Consider the following 27,981-nt stretch of genomic DNA (forward strand, 5'->3'; position numbering starts at 1 on the left):
TCTGTTTGTGGAGGAAACAGATACAAGGCTGCATGGCATGAAGGACTCCCGCACGACCCTCCAGACTCTGGGCCTCTATGTCCTGGCTCCAGCAAAACCGAAGTTCAAGCCGCAGCAGACTCCTGCCCAGGCCACCCTCCTGAAGTATGAGGCCGCCCATAAGAAGCAGCTGGACTATAAGAGACTCCCTCAGAGGCAGTCTTGGCCTGCCCCCCAGCCTGGGTCCTCCAAGGGCAAACAGGCGGGGAAAAGGCGTTTTTGATGGGATGCTCAGGGGTACCCCGCCAGTCCTTACCAGGGATCCACCACCAGTAAAGCTACCTTTCTCCAACCGGTTGTGTGCTTTCCTCCCGAAATGGTTGCGGCTAACCTTGGACCGATGGGTCCACAACACCATCTCCCGGGGTTACACCCTCCAGTTTACTTCCTCCCCGCCCAACCACCCCCCACCCCCGTCCCTCTTGGGGGAACCCTCCCATGAAGCTCTGCTCGAGCAGAAGGTGGGGCGGTTCCTGGGACAAGGAGCGATAGAGGTGGTGCCCGAGGAGTTCATGGGCATGGGGTATTACTCCCGTTATTTCCTTATCCCGAAGGCCAAAGGGGGACTCAGACCCATCCTCGACCTGTGAGGTCTGAGCCAGTACATGGTAAAACGCAAGTTCCGTGTGGTCTCCTTGGCCTCCATCATCCCCTCTCTGGATCCTGGGGACTGGTACGCTGCCCTCGATCTGCAGGACGCGTACTTCCACATCCACATATTTGAGGGGCACAGGCACTTCCTCTGTTTCATGGTGGGACAGAATCATTACCAATTCCTGGTCCTCCCGTTTGGTCTGTTATTGCCCCCAGGGTGTTTACAAAATGCATGTTGGTTGTAGTAGCCTACCTCAGATAGCGGGGGGTCCAGATATTTCCCTATCTGGACGATTGGCTTGTCAAGTGCACCTCCCGGTTGCAGGTGAGGGATCACGTGGCGCTCCTTGTGTCCATGTGCACTGCCTTGGGCCTGTTGGTAAACAACACCACCTCCACGTTAGTCCCAGTCCAACACATAGAGTTTATCGGGGTGCTCCTGGACGCAGTATCAGCCAGGGTCTCTCTCCCGCCACACAGATTAGAGACCCTGAAAGGTCTCATCGACTCGGTCACAAGGTTCCCAGTGACAATGGTTTGCCTGCAACTCTTGAGTCACATGTCGGCATGCACATATGTGGTCCATCACGCCAGACTCAGGATGAGGCTCCTCTAGCTCTGGTTGGCCTCGAAGTTCTCCCAGACCTCGGACAGGATGGACAAGGTCCTCACAGCGCTGGACTCTGTGATCACCTCCCTACCATCATGATCCACCCCAAACAATATGCTCCGAAGGGTTCCATTCAGGGACAGGGTCCCGTCGTTGGAGCTGGTGTCCGATGCATTGGACTTGGGTTGGGGAGGCCATGTGGAGAACTTTCAGACCCAAGGCCTGTGGTCGGCTCAAGACCTGACCCTACATATAAACGTCAAGGAGCTCAGGGTGGTGTGGCTGGCGTGCATGGCCTTCCACCCACACCTGGAGGGCAAGTTAGTCAGGGTCCTCAAGGACAACACAGCCTTGATGTTCTATATCAACAGGCAAGGCGGGGCCTGATCCTCTGCCTTTTGCCATGAAGCCTCAGGCTGTGGGACATCTATATAGCCCACGACATCCACCTGAAGGCCTTCCACCTACTGAGCGCCCGGAATGAGAGGGCGGATCGCTTGAGCGGGGATTTTTCCCTCGCAACACGAGTGGTCCCTCCACTTGGAAGTGGCCCACCAACTCTTCCTCAGGTGGGGAACTCCCCAGGTGGACCTATTCATGACTCGGCAGAACCAGCAATAGCCCCGGTTCTGCTCCAGGGGGAGCCTGGGGAGGGGCACTATCTCCAATGCCTTTCTCCTGTCCTGGTCAGGCCAGCCTCTCTACGCCTGTCCCCCGTTCCCTCTAATCAGCAGGGTCCTGGAGAGGATAAAGACGGGCAAGGCCCAGGTCCTCCTGATTGTCCTGGCATGGCCCAGGCAGCATTGGTACAGGACCCTCACGGGCCTGGTGGTAGCTCCACCGTGGCCGTTGCCACTCCGCCCGGACCTGCTCTCTCGGAACCAGGGCCGCTGCCTTCATCCCAGCCTAGTGGTGCTTCACCTCATGGCGTGGCTGGTCAGTGGTTAGGTGGAGAGGAAAGGGTGTGTTCAGAATAGGCTCAGCCTGTCGTCCTCAAAAGTAGATGGCCCTCCACTCACCGCACTTACTTGGCCAAGTGGTCCCGGTTCTCTAGGTGGGAGGCAGACCAGGGTGTCACCCTGTTGCTGCCCCGATCCAGCTTACCCTTGATTACTTCCTCTGCCTGAGGGCCCAGGGCCTGGCGCCCTCGTCAGTCAGGGTGCACTTGGCAGCCTAATGGGCCTTCCATCCGCCGGTGCAAGGGCACGCAGTATTTTCCCATGCTATGACTGGCCGGTTCCTTAAGGGTTTGGACCGTCTTTTTCGCAGTGGGACCTAAACCTGGTGTTGGCTCGTTTCACGGGGCCCCCTTTTGAACCACTGGCCACATGCTCCTGGTCTCTCCTCTCGTGGAAGGTGGCCTTCCTGGTTGCAATCACATCGGCCAGGCGAGTCTCGGAGCTCAGGGCCCTGACCTCTGAGCCGCCATACACGGTCTTTCATAAGGACAAGGTCCAGCTCCACCTGCACCCCACATTCCTCCCAAAGGTGGTCTCCACCTACCACATGGGTCAGGGCATTTTTCTATCAGTTCTCTGCCCTCAAGCGTCACGTGTCCAGTGAGGAGCACTGTCTCCACACACTCGATGTGTGGTGGGCTCTGGCTTTCTACCTCGAGCGGACCAAGCCGTTCAGGAAGTCCTCGCAACTGTTTGTCGCCTCGGCGGAGTGTGCGAGGGGCCAGCGGATTTCCACTCAGCGGCTTTCCAGTAGGATCACTTCTTGCATCCGCTCCTGCTATGAGCTGGCGGGTGTCCCCCCACCACCATTGTAAGGGCACACTTGACTCGGGCGCAGGCCTCTTCTGCTGCCTTCGTGGCCCACATCCCCATCCAGGACATTTGTAGGGCCGCCACGTGGTCTTCGGTTCAGACGTTCACCTTGCACTGTGCGATCGTCTCCCAGACCAGGGATGACCCTGGGTTCAGCAGGGCTGTCCTCTGTCCTGGGAACTTGTGGACTCCTACCCACTTCCAATTGATATAGATTGGAATCATCTATTGTGGAATACACATGAGCAATCACTCAAAGAAGAAAAGACAGTTACCTTTTCGGTAATTGGTGTTCTTCGAGATGTGTTCCTCATGTCTGTTCCACATCCCACTCTCCTTTCCCTCTGTCAGAGTTGTCTGGCAAGAAGGAACTGAGGGTGGGGGGAGGGTGCAGCTCCCCTTATACTGCCCCAGGCAGACGCCACTCCAGGGGTCGTGAGGGGTGCTCCCCCTTACAGGTACTGCTAGGGGGAAAACTTCTGGCACCGGTGCACGTGGTGAGCATGCACACCTATTGTGGAATAGACATGAGCAACATATCTCGAAAACCAGTTACGGAAAAGGTAACGTTCTTTTCTGCTCTACTCTGTGCTGATTAGGCTTCAACTGGAGTATTGTGTCCAGTTCTGGGCACCACATTTCAGGAAAGAGGTGGACAAATTGGAGAAAGTCCAGAGAAAAGCAACAAAAATGATTAAAGGTCTAGAGAACATGACCTATGAGGGAAGTTTTTAAGAATTTGGTTTGTTTAGTCTGGAAAAGAGAAGACTGAGAGGGGACGTAAGAGTTTTCAAGTACATAAAAGGTTGTTACAAGGAGGAGGGAGAAAAATTGTTCTTAACCTCTGAGGACAGGACAAGAAGCAATGGGCTTAAATTACAGCGAGGAAGGTTTAAATTGGACATTAGGAAAAACTTCCTAACTGTCAGGGTGGTTAAGCGCTAGAATAAATTGCCTAGGAAGGTTGTGGAATCTCCATCATTGGAGATTTTTATGAACAGGTTGGACAAACACCTGTCAGGAATGGTCTAGATTATACTTAGTCCTGCCATGAGTGCAGGGTATTGGACTAGATGACCTCTGGAGGTCCCTTCCAGTCCTATGATTAACATCTGTCAGTTCAATTTAATCATAAACAAGGAGATACTTAGGTGATCCCAACAAGTTGCAGTCTTGAACCAGATGAGAAAGACAACTGCAGTGGTTGGGTCATGTCCAACACGTAGAAGAAGGTACACTTTTACAGAAGGTTTCTAGAGCTAAGATTGAAGGAAGTAGAGTATGAAGCGAACCAGAAATGATGTTGGAAGATGCAATTATGAGGGGTTTAAACCTAAACTCTTCCATACTAACTCTTGCTGAAGGAAGAAGTATTTGCAAGGGATCGTTCAAAATGGAAGTCCATTTTGCACACCACCATGGCTACATCTTAGCAACGTGAAGTTGCTGCTGCTTAAGTATAGCTGTTGCTGCCAGCTCCATCTTCAATTCAAATATGTTTTTAAGAGCGACCAGAAGTAATATGTTTGTGCGGATGTTTTGACTAGGCCCAGTCAGGAAACAGGAAAATTTTGAGTTTTTGAAAAAATGTCATCCTAAACTGCGAGAGCGAACCCAGGGATTACGCACAATATTTTTCAGGAATGTCTCTCTGAGCAGCTGCCTCTGCATTGCCAAACATGTCTAGTCTGGCAATCACAGCTCCCCTTCAAGTGTAATGCAAGGAAGAGCAATCAAGCTTTACTTCCAATTTTACAGTATCTGTCATCTTTTAATGTACACTTAGAAAGAAAAAAGTATAGATTTTATTTTACCACTCATCTCCTAAAATTCTGGCTGTAGGCTAAATAACGAGCAACCCCTGAGTTTATCAGTTCTAAGAAACCATGATAGCCAGTAATCTGAAGTGGAAAAATAACGTTTTAACTAACTTAATTTTCTAGTAGCACTCAAACTATTCACTTATTTCGCATTGGTCTCCCTTAAACAGAGTAATTTATTTACAGCTTATATATTCATTATTGTAAACAAGGCGGTTTTGTGAGTGTAAATATTACATTAGAGCCATCATCTCAAATTATATATTAGGGAAGAGCAATCAGATATTTGTGTAAGGCTGATTAACAGTGCCTTTCTAATAGATTTGAACTTAATGTTTTAGAAATGGATGTGTTTGCTGAAATCTGCAGTAATTTGTAAATTTGAGTCAACGTTCTGTTTTTCCATTTCTCAGTGCCCTTATCAAGCAAGTAAACAAGTCTATAGATGGAACAGCAGATGATGAAGATGAAGGTGTACCTACTGATCAGGCAATCAGAGCAGGTCTTGAATTGCTTAAGGTAAATTTTCTCTTGTTGTTCAGTGAACAGTAAGATAGCTTTTTTTTTAAAATTCTCTAAAATAACTTTGTTAAAATATATTATTAATTCTAAATTTCTTAAGCTACTGTAGGCTTTACGGCAGTTATCCAGAAGAAAATGTTTTCCATACTCTTCACGTTAGATAGAGTAATGAAGTGATAGAGCAATAGAAACTATAATTGCAAGCTCAGTATCTTTTCACAACTATACTCAAATATTACTGTATCCTTTTTTCATGCATGATGTAAATACCAAGGTAGTGAGGATATTTATATACACTGTGCTATATATTCTCTTTACTTCCAATTTTAAAATAAATTTTTATTCTCTTTTGGAGGTTCGGGTCTGAGCTATAGCTATTGGAGTGCGCATTTGCCTGCACTTCCATCCATCACCTTTTGGTTTTATTCCTTTGTCCTGTTTGTTGTACACACACGCGCGCACACATGCTAGCAATCATTAGTGCAACCATTTTCACCTTTATCATATGTATTGTCTTGTGTTGCTGCCCAACTTGTCAATCAAGGTACTGATTGGATTGATTGATTGATTGGTGATCCCTCGATTTGAGGATGATCTCTACATGGATTTACATATGGGTCCTGAGATGACTCAGGAGTCTGATCCTGAAACTGCAAATCTGTCTGCAGTAGCTACAGACATTTTTGTGGCAGGCCAGCAGCTTGCTGGGAGGAAGTTATTTCTTTTTCCTTCCTCCTCTGTACTTTTTCAGGTTCGAGGGCAAGGTGCTTCTTGAAGCAGGCTGCTGCCTGATAGAGGATATGGTGCCATTGGGGTCAGATGGTAGTTTGCTCTTCCCAGCTTGCGATGTCCACATCAGTTTTCTTAAGACATGCTTTCAGTGTGCCTTTGTAGCATTTCCTCTGACCACCATGGAATCTCTGACCAGGGTGAGCTGAGAGTAGAGGACTTGTTTTGGGAGGCGAGAGTCTGGCATCCACACACAGTGTCCAGCCCAGCGAAGTTGGTGCATGAGGATCATTGCTTCAGTGCTAGTGACTGGCTTCAGCGAGGATGCTGGCATTAGTGCGGCGATCTTGCCACTTGATGCGAAGGATCTTCCAGAGGCATCGTTGGTGATACCTCTCCAAACTCTTGAGGTACTGTCAATAGGTCACCCAGGTTTCACATCCATAGAGGAGTGTAGGAACAATTGTCTTATCGATCTGGATCTTCATGTCCTGTCATAGGTCATGGTCCGTGAAAACGCATCGGAGCAATTTCCCAAAGGAAACACCTGTGCACTGGACCCGATGCTGGATCTTACTGTCGATTTTTGCATTTTGAGAAAGTTGGCTACTGAGCTAGCAGAAGTGCTCAGCTTTCTCCAAAGTTTGACCCTCAGTGGTGATTTGTGTTGGGTCATGTGCAAGGCCTGAAGCAGGCTGATAGAGAACTTTAGTCTTGTCAATATTGAGTGAGAGTCCTAGGCTTTGGTAAGGTTGTGCAAGAAAATCCAGTATGGACTGAAGGTCATTCTCAGTGTGCATGAAGATGACGCAGTCATCAGCACGCTGAAGATCAGTAATGGAGGCACTGAAGACTTTAGACTTAGAGCGGAGATGTCGAAGGTTAAAAAGCTGCCCATCCATTCTGTATTTAATGTCAACTCCACTGGGGAGATGATCTTTAACGAGGACCAAAATGACTGCTAAATAGGTGGAAAACAGGGTTGGAGCAATAATGCATCCTTGCTTAACCCCAGTTTTGATGACGAACGGTTCCGTCTCAAGGCCATTACAGAGAACCATGACAGATCATGGAGAAGCATTAGGATCTTAATAAATTTTGGAGGGCAGCCAAATCTGGCCAGTACCTTCCACAGGGCTTCGCGGTTGACAGAGTCAAAGGCCTTTGTCAAATCGATGAAAGCCATGTACAGGTCCTGATTTTGCTTCTGAGACTTTTCCTCGATTTGCCAGGCAACGAAGATCATGTCGGTTGTCCCATGGGATAGTCTAAAACTGAACTGAGATTCTGGCAATATTTCCTCAGCAAGGGAAGTAATCGGTTTAAGAGGATACGGGCAAGAATTTTCCCTACTTAGATAGCAAGGCAATGCCTCGATAGTTTCCATACTCCGATTTATTTCTTAAAGATTGTAACAATGTTAGCATTTCTTAAGTCTTCTGGAATCTTCTCATTATATCAGATATGAAGAAAAAGTTTGTGGAGCTTCCCTACCAGTTCTTCACCTCCAAACTTGTCGACTTAAGCTAGTATGCCATCTGGCCCTGCTGCCTTGTTCTTAGTTTGCATAATGGCTCATGTTACTTCTTCAAGAGTAGGGTGTCAGCAAGAGATTCTCTTTCATGTCATTGAGGTATAGATTCGATAGTGGCATCAGAGACCGTTGATTCATGGTTCAGGAGTAACTCAAAATGCTCCTTCCATCTGGCTTTGATGGCTTCGCTGTGCTTAAAATATGTTGACCCGTCTTGGGCTCAGAGTGGTGTGGGTTCATGGGAGCATGGGCCATAAATGGCCCTTATTGCCTGAAAGAAACTCCTCACGTCATGTTTATCAGCATAAAGCTCAATCTCCTAGGCCTTTTCTCACCACTACTTATTTTTGATATCATGGATTTTCTTTGGGCTTCATCCTTGAGTTGCTGGTATGACTCTTTCTAATCCATAGGAGAGTGACTTGCCTCTGCCTCCCTTTTCTTCTTCAGAAACCAACTACAGTGGAACCCGGCTATAGTCAAATCGTTTAATATTTTAAAATCACTGTTTTATTCAAAGAACAGCCAATTCCTAATTTTTACCACACTTTATTATTACATATAATATTAATATTGGGATAGTATGCCAAGGCCCCAGTCAGGATCAATCTCTTAAACTAGACATGGTATAAACATAGTTAAACAAAGTTCCTATGTCTCTCCTGTTCTCCTGTTTTTCTTGTAACTCTGACAAAATAAAAAACGGAGACGAGCTCATCACCTTATGATTTACAAATGTGTACTCTGAACAGTCTGAAAATCTCTTTAACTGAAGCAGTACAGAATTTAATGATCTGACTTCACTGTAAGGGGTTCCACTGTGTTGCTCATATCATATACGCTTAGTTATGTTTATGGCATCAGATACATTAATGCTGTAGAGTTCAGCCTCAAGTTTATGAAGGTCTTCTGGGTCACCAAAAATTAACAGTTGGATTCAGACAATTAAAGATGAGAGCTCTGTAGACTGACGTCTGCAGAACATATAGCCCAGATTATCCAGAGATCTGAGGCCAGTTTGTTTAACAATATGGTAATTTGGGGATAGGGAAGGGTGAGTGTGGATGTTTAACATCCATAGTTGAAGATCTGTACATGTCTGGACAAAGTTGGAAGAAGTCAGGAGTCAAAGGGTAGGTTTGACTTGTCATCAGAGGTGGTAAGGAAGACCATACGAGCCAAGATGTCGCTCAGGAAGACAATGGAGAAAGATGGATCTAGGACAGAACTGAACTGCATGACTATCAGCAGAGAAGAGAGGGAGGAGGAAGAGAATCCACTGAAATTAATGCTGATAAAGTGGTCAGAAAGGCTGGTGGAGAGCTAGGAAAGGATAGAGTCCACAGAAGCCCAAGGAAGAGAAGGATAGTCAGCATGTGAAAGGAAGCAAAGAAATCATGGAGTATGAGAAAAAGCACACAAGTTTGAAAAATATGTCATTAGTGATTTTTCATGAAGACCATTTCAGCAAAGTGGAGAGGACATAATCAGGTGTGAAAGGGAGGAAGTTGAGGCTCCAAAAAATCAACAGCCTACTCAAGGAAATGAGGGGAAGAAGAGGTGATAGAGAATGAAGTAGGATCAAGTAGAGTGTTTCTTTATGGTCGGAGATAGTCTGTTCTTTGAGAGAAAAGGAAAAGAGCCAGGAGAGAGAGAAGGAGATGGCAAGGCAGGATGGAATAGGATGGGCAAGAGCAGTCTAAAGGGTTAGGGATAAATGTTTTGGGAGACCCCACCGCTGGACACAGGAAAAAAAAACAGAATCAAAGGATTGTGAAGGGAGGTTGAGGATGGGGAAAGCACATTAACATTATTAAGACCATGGGCACAGGGAGACAAGTGAGCAGAAGTGAGGGAAAGAAGGTCTTCAGTGGAGAGGTGAGAGGTAGGATTGCTTTTCCAAAAAACTGCAGTGTATTCTAAGGGTTCAAAATATGGCAGATGATAACACTTGATAATTTAAACAATTGTGGGGTTGTTTTTTTTAAAGTTAACATGTGACTTGTCACTTCCTTGTTGCAGGTCCTGTCATTTACACACCCTATCTCATTCCATTCAGCTGAAACTTTTGAATCCCTTCTGGCTTGCCTGAAAATGGATGATGAAAAGGTGGCAGAAGCTGCATTACAAATTTTTAAAAACACAGGAAGTAAAATTGAAGAGGACTTTCCTCACATCAGATCGTGAGTTCGATTATACTGTTCTATTTGAGTACAGTTCTTCATTAAATGGAATTCTAGAAGTTAAATTTTATTCATGTGGAAGTGCTATATTTAACATCCCTTTTTTTTTTTTTTTTTTTTTTTTTTGAAGGACTCCATGTTACTCCAAAGAAAAGTTTGTGGCACTCAGGCTTTTAATAAGAATAGCAGTGTGGTTTAAAAACCCTTAAATGCATTAACTGATGAAAGGTAGAAGTGCAAGTAATAGGTGAAAAGCAGTGTTTCTTCGAATGATGGTCCCTATTGTATTGCACTGACTGTTTATGCATGCGCACCATGCATCCAGAGTGAGAGAATTTGAACGCAGTAACATCCATTAGTTCTTCGAGTGCTTGCTCATGTCGATTCTATTCTAGGTGTGTGTGCGCCCACGTGCATGGCTGTTGGAGACTTTTGCCTTAGCTGTGGCGCACTCTGGAGTGCCACGCTCATGCCATGATATGTCAGGCGCCGCCAGCCCTATGCCCTCAGAGTTCCTTCTGATCGCCCGTGGTGGTCAGTCGGAGTGCCTTTCTTGCTTAGCAAGAGCTAACGGTTGTCTACCATTCTGAACTTCGTGCTTTAAGGCCGTTGTATATAGTTTGCTTTACTAGTGTTAAGTAGTTCTTAAGTAGTTAAGTGTCAGTTAGTTAGTAGTTAGGGTCCCAGCTGGACGTTGCCCCAGGCGGCGCATGCCCTAGTCTCCTGGGTTCAAGCCCTGCTCTGACTGCAGCAGGCCTATGCCTGCGAGTGACTCCCCCACAGCAGCTGCCTTAAGTGCCTGGGGGAGTCACATGCTAAGGAGAGGTGCTGGATCTACAAAAACTGACCCAGAAGGATCGGGACATCGGCCTCAGGGCTCTCCTGATGGAGTCCGCCCTCCGCCCAGCTTTCGAGCTGTCCGGGGAGGTTGCACCAGGTGCCTCGGCCTCCATGTGCAGCGCCTCACAGGCACCTGAATTCGGGCGCCGTTCGCCATCACTGGTGCCGAAGAAGAATGGAAAGAAGCGCGCCCCGGCGCCAAGCAAGAAGGCCCAGGGGTCATCTATCAAGGGACACAGGCCTGCCCACCAGACTGCTCCAGAACTACATGATCGTGCATCCCTGTCTGGGTCGCCCAGCCCCCTTAAAGGTCCACCACTGACTCTTAGGAGCAGTAGGGGATCCGCGCTCCTGCCTGCACCTTCATCATCCCAGACTCCCATGGCGCAGGGAGAGCACAGGTCTCTACCTGCTCCGATGACAACCCTGGTGCTGCAGGACGCAGCTAAGGCTCCCCAAGAGGGCAAGTCCACCATTAAGACCCCTCAGGAGACAGGAACAACGCTGCATTGTTGGTCGTCCAGGTGAGTTCCCAGATCCCCACGGCACTACTCTCTGGCACGGGGCCAACGCTCCCCTTACTATTCCCGGCATTGTTCACTTTCTCAACAATCGTCATCTAGGCATCAGTCCCAATCACCAGCATGGTGGGAATGTTCGTGGTACCAGTCCTCCCTTTCACAGTACAGTTACCATTCAGTTACGCCTGAGCAATGGTCACCGGTAGCCACGACCAGCAAACAAATGCAGGCGTAGACTGCTCCTTCCTGGTCGCTGAAAGGGGGTTCCTCCAGTACAGAGGGCCAGTTCAGCCCGTCGTCACGGTCTCATCGGCATCACTAGGCACCGGAGCCCGCTCCTTTTTCAGTGGCAGCTCAATGACTGCGCAGCCAGTGGCCAGCGCAGTGACCTCATTGGAGCGGGAGGGGCATGTGGGTTGTGATGATGCCTCCTTCACAGCACTTGTCGGCGGCCGCGATGGAACATCTGGTGACGGCCCCACCGGCCCCAGACCCGTACCAGAAGCCCGTTCAGAGGTCGGGGCGGAGGAACTTGTGGCCATCCCAAAGCTCCTTTCTATGACAGTGGTCGAGACTCCAGCATCGCCACCGGCAGTTCAGTCTTCCTCTTCATCCCCAGATGAGGCAATCACGGGACCTTCTAGAGCTGGTCCGCTGGATGGTTTTAGGGAGCATCAAGCCCTTCTCTGGTGTGTGGCTGAGAACTTGGGGCTCGAGGTGCAAGATATGGTGGAGCAGGAGGACGCCCTCTTCAACCTCTCAGCTACTACGCCCGCCTGGGTTGCCCTGTGTGTGTATGAGGGGGTCCTCAAGATAGCCAAGGCCTTGTGGCAGATCGCCTCCTCCATCTTGCCCATCTCGAAACGGGCTGAGAAAAAGTTGAAGTTATTGGCAAGAAGGAACAGAGAGGGTGTAGGGCCGGTGGCACCTGATATACTGCGGCATGAACGTGGCACTCCAGAGGGCGCCACAGCCAGCCCTGTGGGTACTGCTAAGGCAAAAATCTCCAACGGCTATGCATGTGGGTACGCGCACCTAGAATGGAATGGACTTGAGCAACACATCTCGAAGAGCAGCAGCTATGAAAGGTAGGTAACCGTTTTTTCACGCATGTACCATAGGCTCACCTCATGGTTTTGTCTGAGGTGATAAAGGGTAGGGCAGACCAACCATGTCTGCAATTCCTTCTCACCACCACATGGTCCAGGTCAGCGCTATCGTGTCCTCTTGCATGTGATGAACTTCTGAAAATATATAGTTGTACATAGTTTGAGTATTTTACTGTTTTTACTATTTATATAGTCCTTTTTTGTAGTTAACTAGTTTTAGGAGTAGAATTGGGACTTTGGCGGGGGGGGGGTGTTTCTGCATAAATATCCTCCCTCCCCCTTGTAGCCATGTGCTTGTACTGGACTATGCCGAAGATGCTAGGCTTTAAAATCTGTGCCTCCTGCCCGCATTCCTTCTCTGTCAGCGACGAACGTTAACCTTGCCTTTGCTGCTTGGGAGAAGCCCACATTGCATCCCAGTGCAGTATCTGTCCATCCTTCCCCAGCTGTACCTGAGAAGGCTGGGCTCTGCCTTCAGAAGCACCTCATGGAAGCTGCCACAAGACCTCATTCAGACCCATGGCCTCCTTGAATGGTATGCCTCTTGGGGACATATGTAGAGCAGCCGTGTGGAGTTCAGTACACAGTGTTGCTAAGCATTAACCTTGGTGCAGGATGCAGTGGCAGATTCTTCCTTCAGCACACCTGTCTTCCATTTAACCATTCCAACTTCATCCTTGCGCCCTCCTTCGACTGAGGTATTGCTTGTTAATCACCCTCAGTGGTATGCAATAGGGACTATCAGTTGAAAAAGAAGAGGAAGTTACTTGGCTGTTAACTGGAGGTTCTTTGAGATGTATGGTGCCTATTGTATTCCACTTCCCGCTCTCCTTCCCCTTTGCTTTGTATCTGTTAGATTTGAGGTAGAGATGGAACTGGAGAGGCGGTTGGTCTGCCCATCTCTTTATCACCTCAGAAAACCACGAGGTGAGCCAAAGGTGTGTGCGCGTACCAATGGACGCTATTACTTTCAAATTCTCAGGCTATGGATACATAGTGTGCATGTCTGAAAACTAACTCCTTATTACTGTACTTTAGTTACCACAGCCTGTTACCTAAGTTAATCACTTTGGTAATGCTGGAAAGATATTCTTTCATATTTAACATTTGTAGAACCAGATGAAGGACAGGGAAAAAACTGAATTTCCCAAGGAGTCCCCAGTGATTTGTGCAAATAAGAAAGTTTCTTTTGTATAGCTATATTGTGAAAGCACATAAAGTAGTAAACTTTAAAATTTGTAAAAGATGTTCACTTTTTACTTTCAGTGCTTTGCTTCCAGTTTTGCATCACAAAGCTAAAAAAGGCCCCCCTCGTCAGGCCAAGTATGCCATTCACTGCATCCATGCAATATTTTCCAGCAAAGAAACACAGTTTGCACAGATATTTGAGGTAAGAAAAAAAGATTTTAATTATTTTTCTTTTAATCTTCACATTGCATATTCATATTTATGCCTCTGTATTTTTATTATTTTGTTAAAATAAGGAGTATAGTGGAAACTAATCTTGAAACACAAGTTATTCTATCAGTCCTTCCCCGGTATCCAAGACATAAAACTAAAGGAAATAAACTTTTTTCCTTTCTCCCTTCAGTCTCAAATGAATAGTTCTTGTTGGTGCAGTGGAGGTCATATTAAAGGGCTCCAATCTTGCTGGTTGAATAGATTCTGGTAGAGGGTCTACGCTTATCTTGTAGTGATAACAGGCTCCAGCAAGCAGTCCTTGATGTTCAGTTTGTATTCGGAAAGGGAACAGTGTGTAAATCGTTCACTTTCCTTTGGAAGCTTGGGGTAAATGGGATTAAATGGGACTAATGGAAATTTATGCGTTCACCATCCTTTATAATTAACTTTTATAGTACCTTTCATCTTGAAGGATCTTAAATCACTATTCAAAGAAGAATCACTTAGTCCACTACTGAAATAGTAATTTTGAGGGATGGAATGTGACATCAATTTAACAACACAGAAAAATATATCCGTTAATCTAATGAGTTCATAATTCCTGCAATGCTTTTGGGGGGTGGGAGGGGAGGGTTTAGGGGGTTGTGTATGTGTGGGAGGGAGGGAGGGAGAGAATGTGTTGCTGTAGCAGGTGAAACTTTTAATTGAATGGAATTTTTAGTGTTCAATAATAAATACTTTTTTAGTATAGCTAAACTGATTAGATTGGTATGATCTGAATTCGTTGCGTGTATTTATCTTTTAGCCACTGCATAAGAGCCTTGATCCAAGCAACCTTGAACATCTCATTACACCATTGGTTTCTATTGGTCATATAGCCATGCTGGCCCCAGACCAATTTGCTGCCCCTTTGAAATCCTTGGTAGCCACCTTTATTGTTAAAGATTTGCTAATGAATGACAGGGTAAGTACTTTTTTAACTATTTGTGCCGCCTTTGAGAAATTGCCTTTTTTTTCTTTAGTAAGATATTCAGGAAATAGAAAATTAGGATAGTTATAAAAATTAGTAGCATGTATGTTTCCACTTGTCTGTATACATCTCGAGATATTTTGGTGTTTTGGCATGTATTTTTTTAACTTGACTGGAAATTTATGCAGTAAAAGGGGGGGGTAAGAGGGCTTCCCCCCCACCTCCCATATAATGTGTAGAATACGTTTTCCTTTCATGGATCACAGCAAGTGACTGTCTAATACTTAAAAATATTAAATCCACTTGGTGAAATCCTGGCTCCATTTTAGTCAATGGGATTTTTGTGGTTGATTTCAAGCTGGGTCAGGATTTCCTCTCTTGTGCTTGGGCCAACAACTTGACACCTTAAGAAGGCATTATTCCAATTTTGAAATAGTTAGCAGATCTTAAATGCAAGAATTTAACTTTGTTTGGCTTATACTTTAAAGCAATTGCTTTCTCTGTGGAAATAGAAAAATGAAATCAGTAAAAAAAAAAATATCTTTTTCAGTATGATTAAACTGGCTGTGTCAATAGTGAATACGTGTATTAGCATTACAAAAGCCATATAGTTAACCAGTGAATGCTGCTGTTTGTCTTTAAAAGCAGACAGAAGCAAATAAGATATAGTAGTCTTTACTAATAATATAGTATCCTGTTAATAATAGTATAATAAACTAAACATAACAAGATGTAAAATTTTATTTAGCTTCCTGGGAAAAAGACAACTAAACTTTGGGTTCCAGATGAGGAAGTTTCGCCTGAAACACTTGTCAAAGTAAGTAGCTCTTAAAACTTTTTCTTGGTGTATATTTACTGGCATAATAATTGTGAATTAATAATGTCTGTATACCTAAAGATGCCCAGAATTTCTAAAGCTGCCATTAATAATTGTCATTTTTTTCTGTATGTTTCCTTCAGATCTGTCTGCCCCTGTGATCTTTCTAAAACTAAAGAAGTTTGGTTTAATAAAATAAGAATTTTGTCAGAATAGGCTTGGACTCACAACTCCTTCCTCTTGGGATTCCACAGGTCTCCTTCATGGGGCTCTGCCATGATTCAAGTGGGCTTCCTCAGCCCACCAGTATCCAGGTTCCAGTCTTGCTCCACAAAGCATCCCTTGGTGTTTCACACTTTTTACCTGGGTTCAGGGGCCCCACATGCATCCTTCTTGAGGAAGGCCTGTGATTCAGACTGGCTTCCCTAGCTCACGTGTCTCCCTTCTGGTTCTTGTTCCCATCTCATGCTATTCTGCTGACTTGATACTTCTCTGGAGTTCTGCTCTCCAGGCTGTCTGCCCTATCTCCTGTACTGGGAGTCACCTAGCAGCTGGGGTTGATCATGTTAAGGAGGTAGCTACTTCATTAACACCTTGGCTCTTATTCCCCAGCTAGTCTTCTACTCCCTTGAGTATCTGTTTCCCTAAATGGGTCATGTCATAGAATAAAAGTTGACTAGCCCCAGACCCCACTACCCCTTAAAGGGGACAGACTACCCTGTTACAGAATACCATTCCAGCAATCTCATGTACCACCGGTGGTACACATACCACAATTTGGGAACCCTTGATCTGTACAATATTTATGCAGCCACCAAATTGTAAGCATTTATACACAACTCTGTAGTGCAGTACTAACTATGAGGTAGAATTATGTTATTAAGCTAAATATACATGGGTAAGACAGGCATTCCCATTGCAGATTATACCAGTGTTCCATCTAGGCCAGTATTCTGTCTCGGAAAGTGATCAGTCTGTACAAAATGCTTCAGAAGAAGATGCAAAGATTCCCAGAGTGGACATACATTTTGATGATGATATTTTAATATCTTGAGAAGTATTTTCTTTGCCATTCCTTATGTATCCTAACATTTTGGTTTGCTTTTTAGTGCCATTTTACTCCTGTGGCTTGTGTTCCTGGTTCCCTGTTTGATGATGTCAGCTCACCTAAAACCTTTAACATTTTAAGACTTCATTTTTCACAACTTTTATTGTTAAGCAATGCCTCATTGTGACAGTTTACATAAGCGGGGAATTTAACCTAGTTCTCTACTATGGCAGGTTAAAATTCCATCTACCCAGCCACACTTTCTCTCAGAAATAACCTGCTATATCTTTGTCCTTTCTGTGCTTATTTATGAAATATACATGCATATGTAACCCACCATTTTAGTGTATTGTGCTGCATCCTCTACACTAGAGGTGTCAAACATGTCTCACAGGATGTATCTGATCTGCATGATATATTTCTGTGGCTCTTCTGATGTACTGAAATGTGTGCAAAATGTAAGCTTTTGTTTGTTTGTTTTTAAATAAGATTGGTAGGCCCCATAGCTACAGAGAGAACCTTTCAAACATTAACCAAGCATAAACCAATGTCAGGTTTGTCAGGCAGACTGAAGCCGTGACTGGGAGAGGTGAATTCGCCTATTCCCTTTTAATCTCATTGAAGTGTAATCTCTGTAAGGGACAGTGATGACACTGCTATGCCAACATTAACTATTCCATTGCTGATGGTCATCCCATCACCTAAAATAACGGAGATAAGAGTGAAGCTCTTGAGGACTGATGAATTGCTTCATTCCCTCAAGAATTCTTGTCACACCTTCTGCTCCTTGGACTTATACACCCCAGCACCTTGTAGACAATTTTCTAAGCCACTGCCTTATAGATGCTGACTGGCTCCTTAGCCTTTCTGTGAGCCTCTGAGGAGATGAGAGGGTACCACCTTCTCTTCATAAGACCCCACCACCTACCAAGTAGGGATTTTAATGGGTCACTCAAGAGCTGTCAGCCAGTCCATGCAGAATCAGTTTTCCCCACCCCATTCATTGGCCACCTGGCTCATTTCATCCCAGTGTGGCAGCACATCCTATCGGACAAATGGGTCCTAGACATCATCTCAAGTGGCTACATAAACAGAGTCCTTTCTGCCCCTTCTCCAAATCACCCTTTTTCTCGACCCCTCTCAGAAAAGAATTCTCAGACAAGAGCTGGATTCGCTGGTCCAGCTAGAGACAGTAGAAGCCCATACCGCTCCAACAGAGGGAGAAGGGTCTTTACTCCAAATACTTTCTAATCCCCCAAAAGAAAGGGCCTGGAGACCCATCGTGGACCTCAGACAGACGAATATCTTCATTCGCCATTGAAGATTCAGAATGACTACCCTGGCTGCAGTAATCCCCTCCCTCAGTGAAAGTGTGGCTTGTAGTTCTTGTTTTGAGGGACACGTATTTCCTTTACGATGGGCCCTCCACTATAGAGTGCGCTCTTCTTTGGCTTCTTGACACCCCAGAGGGTCTTTACAAAAGTGATGGCTGTGATAAGCAGCCTACTTGCAATTACAGGGCAGCCTATTATTTCCCTACTTTGCTGCCTGTACCTTCTGATAAGACTGTCCCATGAGCAGCCAGTCTATCACCTCCTTACTTGATCTGCGTCACTCCTTGGGACTTCAGGTAAATCAAGAAGAGTCCACTTTAACCCCCACAAGAGTAATATAATGTATTGGAATGAATCAGGACTCGACTGCAGACAGGGCATACTTATCTCAGGACAGATTCCTCATGATGAGATCTAATTTCTCAACTTAGACATAGCCCCAGTGACAGTCTGATCATGCTAGCCCACGTGGCCTCTTGCACCTATATTACCCCCTTCACCTATGGGTGCTGTTAGGGGGCTTATTCCTTCACCCACTTACTTCCCTGGTCCTTCTCGCATGAACAGAGAGCAACAATACCCGAAGTCCAAAGGTGCAAACAATTCGATGTTTATTGGGGTGAACTTCCAGCAAGCAAGATTCCAGTTTCCTTCCTTAGTGTCCTCCTTCCCAGCTCTGACACCACAGAGCCTTACACCTGTGTCCCTGTTCCCATTCCTGCCCTTAGCCAAACATTATTCCAATTTCCTTACTCCCATTCCCTGTTCCCATTTCCCCCTTTAGCAAAACATGATTGCAATTTCCTTACCCCATTCCCTGTTCCCATCTCCCCCACACACACCCACCCCCTCCCACCCACACCCCCTCACTTCCTCATTGACTACAGATTATATAGTAAAACTTGAGTTCTGCTTAGCTATACCTTAACCAATCATTGTCCTGAAATTTAACTAACCAATCCTAACATATTGTAACATGATTATGTAACCAATTATATCCCACCACCTTAATTAGTTTACACCCAGCAAAATTAATTATACAGCAGACAGGAACAATCACAGAACCAGACAGAGATTATACAGACAAACAATAGCAAAGTGGGAACTATAATGACAAAACAATACAGAAGTGAGGATTTCACATCCCAGTATTGATAAGTGAGTTCTTGCCAGACAGGATGCTGTTTCCTTTTACATTTTCTAGGCACTTCCCTTTCTCTGGAGGTGATAGGCATTATCAGGACAGGATTGTATTCCTAACAGCCCAATAGCACCTTCTTTCAATGTGACTAGTTTGGAATGTGAGGATGTGACCTGTTGCTTCCTAGCTTATGGCTGCCTCTGCTGCTTAGCCAAAGGCCTTAGCCTAAGCACAGGGCCTCAGACTGTCACAGTAAGAGAAGGCCCTTACACCAGCAGACAGTGATTTTGATTCTCTCTTTTATACCTCTAGAACTAGCCAAGTGATAAGAATACACCTAAATTCTTAAAGTACAGGCCTTTGCAGACAGGCCTGAATATCTATATCCTAACAGTTGCCTCCAGGCATGACTGAGGAATGTGTAGCTCTGAGCACAGACTCCCTGAACAAATGGGTCTCACTTCCTCATAGCATTCTGACGTCACTCACCTGCTGGGACACAAATGCCAATGTCTGCGTAGGCATTCCCTTTGTTCCAGCCCCACCCACGAAGACGCTTATGATGGATACCCCACTACTGGGATACGGAGTGAATCTGGATGACCATTCAGCTCAGGGTTCAAGGTATCAAAATCTGGAACTGGTGCATCCAACATCTGATCACGCTCTCTGATGTGCACTTACTGGGAGAAATGAACTCCCTAGCAGCCAGCCTCGGCAGGCATTTTCACAAGGATCACAAGAGGGAGCCCCACATTTCAGTGATCCAGCACATTTTTTGACAGTGCAGATTTCCATATTGGGATCTCTCTGCAACCCAGAAAAACAGGAAATACCTGGCCTACTGCACTTGGGACAATTCCAGAGGGGATGTTTTCATAGTGTAGTGGTCAGACCCACTGATGTATGCCTTCCCTCCTATCCCCCCTGCTCCTTTGCATCCTCCAGAAGATCAAGCAGGACTAGGCAGCAGTAATTCTAATAGCACTATGGGGACTGAGGCAGTTCTGGTTCATGATGATCTTGCAGATGGCCTCTCACCCTTGCATTTACCTACAGCCATTTCTGGGTTTGGTGTTGCAAAACGGAGGTAGCACCAGCCACCCCAACCCTGTATCCATCCATCTGATGGCCTGCTTTTTGGATGGGCAACAGAGCTAGAGAAGTCTTGCTTAGAGGAGGGCCAATCTATCTTTCTCAATAGCAGGAAATCATCTACAAGAATGTGTTATACTGCCAAGTGGAAGGGGTTCTGTTTGTGGTGTCAGCAGGATTCGGGAGGAGTCTAGGATTCCTCTTATCCTGGAGTATCTACTCTCCTTGAACTCATCAGGCCTATCTGTCAGTTCACTACAGGTATATTTAGCAGCTATTAATATCTTTTATCCTCCAGTTTTCAGCCACCCCACAACAATAAAGTTTCTAAAAGGCATTATTAGAACATTCCTGTTAGTATTAAAACCCAGGCCTGTGTGGGACCTGAACTCTGTGCTATCAGCACTTATAAACCTGCCATTCAAGTCCTTGGCTTCCTGCTACCTTTTAAACTTAACAGTGAAGGTATTCTTCCTAACTGTTAGTACATTGGCCAGGAGAGTGGGTGAGCTTGGGGCCCTCATAGTTCCCCCACCTTATATGATGTTTCACAGAGACAGTTTACCTGAGATTACATCCCAGGCTTATTCCCAAGGTTCCTTCCAATTTTCACTTGAACCAAACAGCCCACCTATCTGTATTTTACCAAAAACCTCACAATAGTACTGAGGACAAGAGACTCCACTCCCTTTATTTAAATTTATTTCAGTGAGAGGTATCTGTTGCTGTAGCCCAGGGGTTCTCAAACTGGAGTTTGGGACCCCTAAGGGGGTCACGAGGTTATTACATGGGGGGGTTGCGAGCTGTCAGCCTCCACCCCAAACCCTGCTTTGCATCCAGCATTTATAATGATGATAAATGTATAAAAACTTTTTTTTTAATTTATAAGGGCGGGGTCGCACTCAGAGGCTTGCTGTGTGAAAGGGGTTACCAGAACAAAAGTTTGAGAACCACTGGTGTAGCCCCTTAGAAAGTATGTAAGAGAGCTGCAGGAGGAGGTGTCTCATCTGCAGATGTAACAGGAACATAAGGACTTCATTGACAGGATCCACATGGAGACATCCAAGATGGAGTATGCTAGCGAGCTACAGATGACTACAGGAGCACCAGGGGAAAGAGGAGAACTGGCTGCTCTGTGGGGAGGAGGCTGGCTGCTTGTGGTCTCCAACAGTAGACATTATATCCCAGGAGGTGTGCTGTCTGCCTAGAGCCCAAATTGAAGATGTTATAGAAAGGATGCTGAGACTCATCTTGACAGGTTTCAGAGTAGCAGCCGTGTTAGTTTGTATCTGCAAAAAGAAAAGGAGTACTTGTGGCACCTTAGAGACTAACAAATTTATTTATTTATTTATTCATCTGTCCCTCTGATTGCTATCCCATGCTGTTCACCCACATGGGTGCTGATTATACTGCCATGTATGACCCTCAGCAGATCAGCAGGACTACAGGGCTCTGGGAGTGAGGGTGAAGGATTTGGGAGCAAAGGTGGCAGTCCAGTCATAGAATCATAGAATATCAGGGTTGGAAGGGACCTCAGGGAGGTCATCTAGTCCAACCCCCTGCTCAAAGCAGGGGCAATCCCCAATTAAATCATCCCAGCCAGGGCTTTGTCAAGCCTGACCTTAAAAACTTCTAAGGAAGGAGATTCTGCCACCTCCCTAGGTAACGCATTCCAGTGTTTCACCACCCTCCTAGTGAAAAAGTTTTTCCTAATATCCAACCTAAACCTCCCCCACTGCAACTTGAGACCATTACTCCTTGTCCTGTCCTCTTCTACCACAGAGAATAGTCTAGAACCATCCTCTCTCAGGTAGTTGAAAGCAGCTATCAAATCCCCCCTCATTCTTCTCTTCTGCAGACTAAACAATCCCAGTTCCCTCAGTCCATCCTCCTGGTTGAGGGTAAGGCCCAGTTCAGGGACACGTGCATCCTGGAGATAAATGCATGGCTGCACAGATGTTGCCTACAGAAGGGCTTTGGCTTCTTTGACCATGGGGTCCTGTTCTGAACAGGACGACTCCTGGGAAGAGATGGGGTCCATCTGACCAAGAAGGGGAAGAATATCTTCACACACTGACTCACCAACCTAGGGATGAGAGCTTTAAACTAGGTTCAAAGGGGGCAGGTGACAAAATCCCACAGGTAGGTATAAAAAAAAGTGATTTTAACAGAGGGCTAAATATGCAGTGAGGGAGAAAAACAGAAAATTATAGTGACGTCATAGGAGCAGCAAGAGGGACAACAGTGTGGGAATCTGCTCAACATCCTAGATCTCTATGCACAAATAAGATATTAATTCTGCTCTTCATATGCATAAAAACAAAATAAATGATGATTGGATTATTTATATTGGTTGTCCTGTGAGTTCCAAAGTTTAATAGTAATACTTTTATCATGTATTTCAAAATAAATATGTGGTGTCACAGGACAGCGGATGTGAATGTTTGTGGTGGAAGGCTTGATTAGCCATGTTCTGTAGCAGATGTTTACTTACAATAGTAAATGTTGTATAATTTTGTTATTGTACCTTTCAATGAAAAATTGCTTTATTTCGTGAAAACTAGTAAGGTTTATTTACATTTCAGAAATTTTAGGAACTATGCATATTGCAATGATGATGAATGCATGTGTCACATGCTTGTGAGGAATATGTTCTCTACCTAATTAAAGCATTTGAGAAGATTATATTGCTAAATGATTAGGCTGCTATAGAGATTATTTAATTTTGTTTGCAGAGTGCAATTAACATATTACTTGTGAACATTTCTTTCAGATCCAGGCCATGAAGATGATGGTTCGATGGTTGCTAGGAATGAAGAATAACCACAGTAAATCAGGAACCTCTACTCTGAGATTGCTAACAACAATATTGCACAGTGACGGAGACTTGACAGAACAGGGAAAAATTAGGTATGCCATCGGCAATTAAGTGCAACCATCTATTTGGACAGTACAATTGCTAAACAGTTTCAGTAACTTAGAAGGGGCAATGCGCACTGTATGGAGAAGAATTTAAGGGCATTTAGGATGTATCGATATATGTTATACTTTATATTCCCAGATAAAAAGTCCAAAGAACTTCAAAGTTATTCTGTTACTATAAATATAATGCAAAATCATAGTAAAAAGTTGTTATGCTTTTTCCTCTACTTTTTCTCTCATCCTTCCACTCTGAACTACTTTGCATACTGAAAGGAAAAATTGCACAATTTCTCCTTTTTCTCCTTCTAAACTGACTTTAAACAAAAAAATTTTAAAAAATCTTACCTTGTGGTGCACTTTATGGCTAGTTGAAGGCACTCTGCCTTTTAGGAAGGGAGATAAGGATGAAGGGGAGGAGGGAAATAAGTAAAGAAGATTGGTTTTTAACAATTTGTTTCATCTGGCTGTTAGCCCATTTGCTTTGACTGCTAATGTTTATTTTTGTGTAAACTTCTTAATCTTCCTTCAAGTATAAGTGAGGAGCCGAGTTCACCATCATTGTTCTTGGCAAACGTTGAAAATTCTGTTTACAGAAACCAATAGGGAGAAGAGAGGGATTACATACTCAGAATAAAGAGATTTCCATGTTTGGTATATAGTCAAATGACTGTACAATCATTATGCAAATCAAACACCAAACCAGTCCTGAGGGTAGGGAATTGCAAAATAGAGCATTTTGTAGTTATGCATTAACTTTATAGTCACTGCACTCAAGTTGAGAATTCCATTTCAGTATAACTTGTAAATAATCATAACACTCTTAAATTTAAATACTATCACAAGACCCATAAATAGAAGTCGGTCCGTGAAGGAATTAAGTAGTAATACTTCTTCTTCGAGTAGTGTTCCTGCGTGCTCCACTTTAGGCATATGTGCGTTCCTGCGCTTCTGATCGGAAATCTTTGTAGCAGTGTCCATTCGGCCCCCACATGCACGCTCATGTCCTCGTGCTCTGCCTTGAGGGGAGAATCACACTCAGTTCCTTTTCAGCTGCCCCTGGCTAGAGATGGAGTGATTAGCAGTCCGTTCACAGATACTTTACTTATTCAGAAATGTGGTGCTATCTGGTTTTTAGTGCTTTTATTCTTTTCTTAGGGGATGCCTACACTACAAATTTAAGTAGACTTAAGTCGACAAACAGCCACTTCAGTAATTACTGTGGTTTTCCATGTCCCCACTACCCTCCTTCTGTCTGTGCCTTCACCAGGAGCGCTTGCATTGACTTAACAGGGGCAATGTTGGGGGCTGAGAGCCCGGGCTCTCACTCAGCCACAATCCCCCTCCCGGGAGCCCAACTGCCACCCAGCGTATTCAGTCTCCTTGGTATCAAAAGCGTATAAACACAGTACTCACAGATTGGGTGGGACCTCTGCAATAGACACCTTTGGTAAGCCTGAGGACCCTGTGGGCCCAGGCACCAAAGCAGCGGTACTGCTGGTCAGGGACAGGGACTTAGACTGTACCACCTCTGGGCAGACGGCTCTGCTACAGAAGCCCCCGGCACAGGCAACTGCAAGGCAGCCATCATCAGACCGCTTGCTGCGGCCAAGGTCTCCAGTCCCTTTGGCACCAGCAACTCAACACCAACAACCACTGATGGTAGATATTACTGTGGCACCACAGGAGTTTAGATTCTCTAAGGACCTTATGGTACCTGAGGCACCAGCGTCTCCTCTACTTGGTACCACAGCCCTGGTACTGAGCAAATCTCGGGCCGAAGGCTTACCACCAGCACCGAGCTGTGCACCTCCAGTTTCTATGTCAGCTCCACCACTTTTCAGTGGAGATTTGGACAGTGACCAGGAGGAGGTTCTCTTTCATCACTCCTTCTACTTCTTGCTACCATGACCATCCATGGGCTCAGCCTCCCATGCCTTTCCCAGTGGCCCTACTGGATCCATGGGTGGCCTCTAGGCATCATGCCTTCCCGGGTGTCTGTTGTCACGCACTGAGAGACTCTGAGGCATTCTACCACAACCACCGCATCTAGAGCCTCAGAACCTCCTGAGGAGATCCTGGAGGAGCAGGAAGTGGGACTTGAGGAGGATGTTACACCACATTCGAACATCTCTTCCTTCCCTCCAGAAGAGATGTTTATGCCCCCTTCGTTATCTGTGGCAGACAATTTTAAGCTCTTCCAAGACCTTATGAAGAGGGTGGCAAATACCAGTAGAGGTGGTAACACAGTCACCATAAGCTGCTAGATATTTTACATACATCCTCCTCCTCGAGGATAGCCCTCCCTATCAGCAAGGCCCTTTTGGATGCAGCTAGCTCATATGGCAAATGTCAGCATTGGCCACACCGACATGTAAAAGGGCTGATAAAAAGTACTATGTGTGTACACACCCACATACACCCCCAGGACATGAAATTTCTTTTCTCCCACCCTCTGCCTAATTCCACTGTGATTAACGCAGTGAACTTCTGTGGCCGCTAACATCATTCCAAATCCACCTCTTATGATTGGGATTGAAAGCGCCTTGACTTATTTGGGAGGCAGGCCTACTCTTCTGCTACTTTGCAATTCATAATTGCAAACTACCAGGCCCTAGCAGCAAGATATGACAATATGAACCATGCTTAATTCAATGCCTTTATTGATAATCTAGTGAAGTCAAAATGAGAACAATTCCAAGCCATTATCAACGAGGGGTAGTCGGTGGCCAAAACAATGCTCCAGACAGCACTTCAGATGGGATGGACTGCTGTATCAGCCACATCAACGACAGTCGTGATGTGATGAGCTTTGTGGTTGCATATTTCAGGTTTCCTGAAGGAGGTTCAGATGACTGTCTAAGACCTCCCCTTACTCACAAACTGTGTACAGTTCCCACCACAACACTATTACGAACCACAGAGAAAAAGCTCCAAGTTTCAGAGGTGCAAACCATCAGGCCCTCAATCCTCAGCATCGCAATCTTCCACCTCAAAAAATCAGTTTTGATGCCTTGGTCAAGACACCAGGAGATCACTCCCTTCAACAACAGCTGCCACTTTCCAACCCCTTGCATCCCTTTGGATGCTGCATTACTCTGTTCTTCCCCTACTGGGAACACACAACATCCAGCAGATGGGTTTTGGAAATGATCTCCCATGGGTATTTGGTCCACTTCACCTCTTTCCTTTCCCCCAACCTCCCTTCCCTGTCCCTCTTTAGGGACCCTTCTCAAAAGAGACTGTTACAACAGGAGACAGATCACCTCCTCTGTCTAGGAGCCATAGAACCACTTCATCTCTGGGGAAAAGGGTTTCACTCTCAATATTTTCTGATCCCCAGGAAAAGGGGAGGTGGGAGACCCATACGGGACCTCGAAGCATTAAACAAATACATCAAGGCTCAAAAATTCAGTGTGGTCGCATAAGTAGCATCCCTGTTCCGTCTTTGGAATGGGAGATTGGTTCTCGGCCCTCACTCTCCAGGGCACATATTCCCATATATCAGTCCTGCTGTCCCACAGATGATTCCTCCCATTTACTCCGGATCAGGACCATTACAAGTTCAGAGTACTCCCTTTTGGCCTCTCATTGTCTCCCACAGTATTCTCCAAGGTCCTCTCCGTAATGCTGTCCCACCTACATACTCAGGATCATCATCTGCCCATACTTAGACAACTGTCTCTTCAGGGCCTGCTCCTTTGAAAAAGTTCTACTGGCCCCCTATGGAACTATGGACCTATTTATGAAACTGGGTCTACAAATCAACGTCCAAAAATCGCCCCTAACTTCAATACAATGCTTGGAATTTGTAGGGGCCCATCTCTATTCACGGCAAGCAAGGGCGCTCCTTCCACAGCACAGATTTCACAGCCTGACAGTGCTTTTAGGGACAATGCAAACCAGCTCTCAAACATCGACCAGACATTGCCTCCAGTTTCTGGGGCACATGGCGGCTGGCATGTTCATAATATCTCATGCCAGGCTTCACATGAGGTGCCTGTAGATGTGGTTCACCTCGGTTTTTCAAGCCAAACAAAGACTGTTTAAACACACCTCTCTCTATGCCTTCTAGGGTCAAACACTCCCTGGATTAGTGGAAAGACCCAGCAGACATTTGCACAGGGCTCCCATTTACACCATTCCCCCTTTCCCCCGACACTTCTCACTATGGATATATCCCTCATAGAGTGCCCATCTCAACAACCTCATGATTCACAACAAATGGTTACCCGCGGAGGCAACTTTCCACATCAACCCCCTTGAACTCAGAGCGGTCAGGAATGCTTGTGCTTGCTTTCTTCCACTGATCAGAGGTACACACATGAAAGTCATGACAGACAACATTGCATGCATGTACTGCATAAATCATCCAGTGGGATGCCAGATCATCCGCCCTCTGCGCAAAAGCACTAAAACCATGGAACTGGTGCATTTCCCACAATTTCGTAATATCAGCGGCCTATCTACCGGGAGTGGAGAACACAACAGCAGACTGTCTCAGTTGCAAGTTCTCACATGACCACAAGTGGGAAATGAGCCCAACTGTATTTCACGGCATATTCTGTCAATGAGGGACACTGATGATAGGTTTCTTTGACACTTACCTGGACAAGAAATGCCCATGTTACTGCTCTAGGACAGGCTTTGGACAGCACTTGTTAGGGGATGCTCTCCTTCTTCCATGGGATGAGGGCTTTCTATACGGCTTCGCCCATTCCCTCTGCTCTTGAAGGTCCTTTTAAAAATAAAAAGAGAAAAAGCAAAAGACATACTGATTGCTTCCACCTGGTCAAGACAGACATGGTATTCGTACCTGTCACAGCTGGCAGTGTGTCCACAAATCCCTCTTCAACTCAGTCCTTACCTTCTGTTGCAGAACAAAGTACGCACTCTCCATCTGAACCTATGGATACTCCGGCTCAAAGCCTGGCTCCTTCATGGTTCCAACACACACAGAGCTCCTGTTCTAGGATGTACAGG

The 27,981-nt window shown here is 45.6% G+C and overlaps 1 protein-coding gene across 3 annotated transcripts in view; it reads left to right on the forward strand.

Moving 5' to 3' along the window:
* PDS5B (PDS5 cohesin associated factor B) overlaps positions 1 to 27,981 on the forward strand; it is a 259,687-nt gene that overhangs the window by 173,229 nt on the left and 58,477 nt on the right. For all 3 annotated transcript variants that reach the window (XM_037892188.2, XM_037892184.2, XM_043531708.1), the window contains exons 18-23: positions 5,249 to 5,354; positions 9,643 to 9,803; positions 13,540 to 13,663; positions 14,480 to 14,638; positions 15,393 to 15,461; positions 22,853 to 22,989. In XM_037892188.2, the coding sequence (XP_037748116.1) occupies positions 5,249 to 5,354; positions 9,643 to 9,803; positions 13,540 to 13,663; positions 14,480 to 14,638; positions 15,393 to 15,461; positions 22,853 to 22,989 (756 nt within the window). The remainder of the gene's footprint in view (positions 1 to 5,248; positions 5,355 to 9,642; positions 9,804 to 13,539; positions 13,664 to 14,479; positions 14,639 to 15,392; positions 15,462 to 22,852; positions 22,990 to 27,981) is intronic.

This window comes from Chelonia mydas, chromosome 1 (genome assembly GCF_015237465.2).
Source record: "Chelonia mydas isolate rCheMyd1 chromosome 1, rCheMyd1.pri.v2, whole genome shotgun sequence".
NCBI lineage: Eukaryota > Metazoa > Chordata > Testudines > Cheloniidae > Chelonia > Chelonia mydas.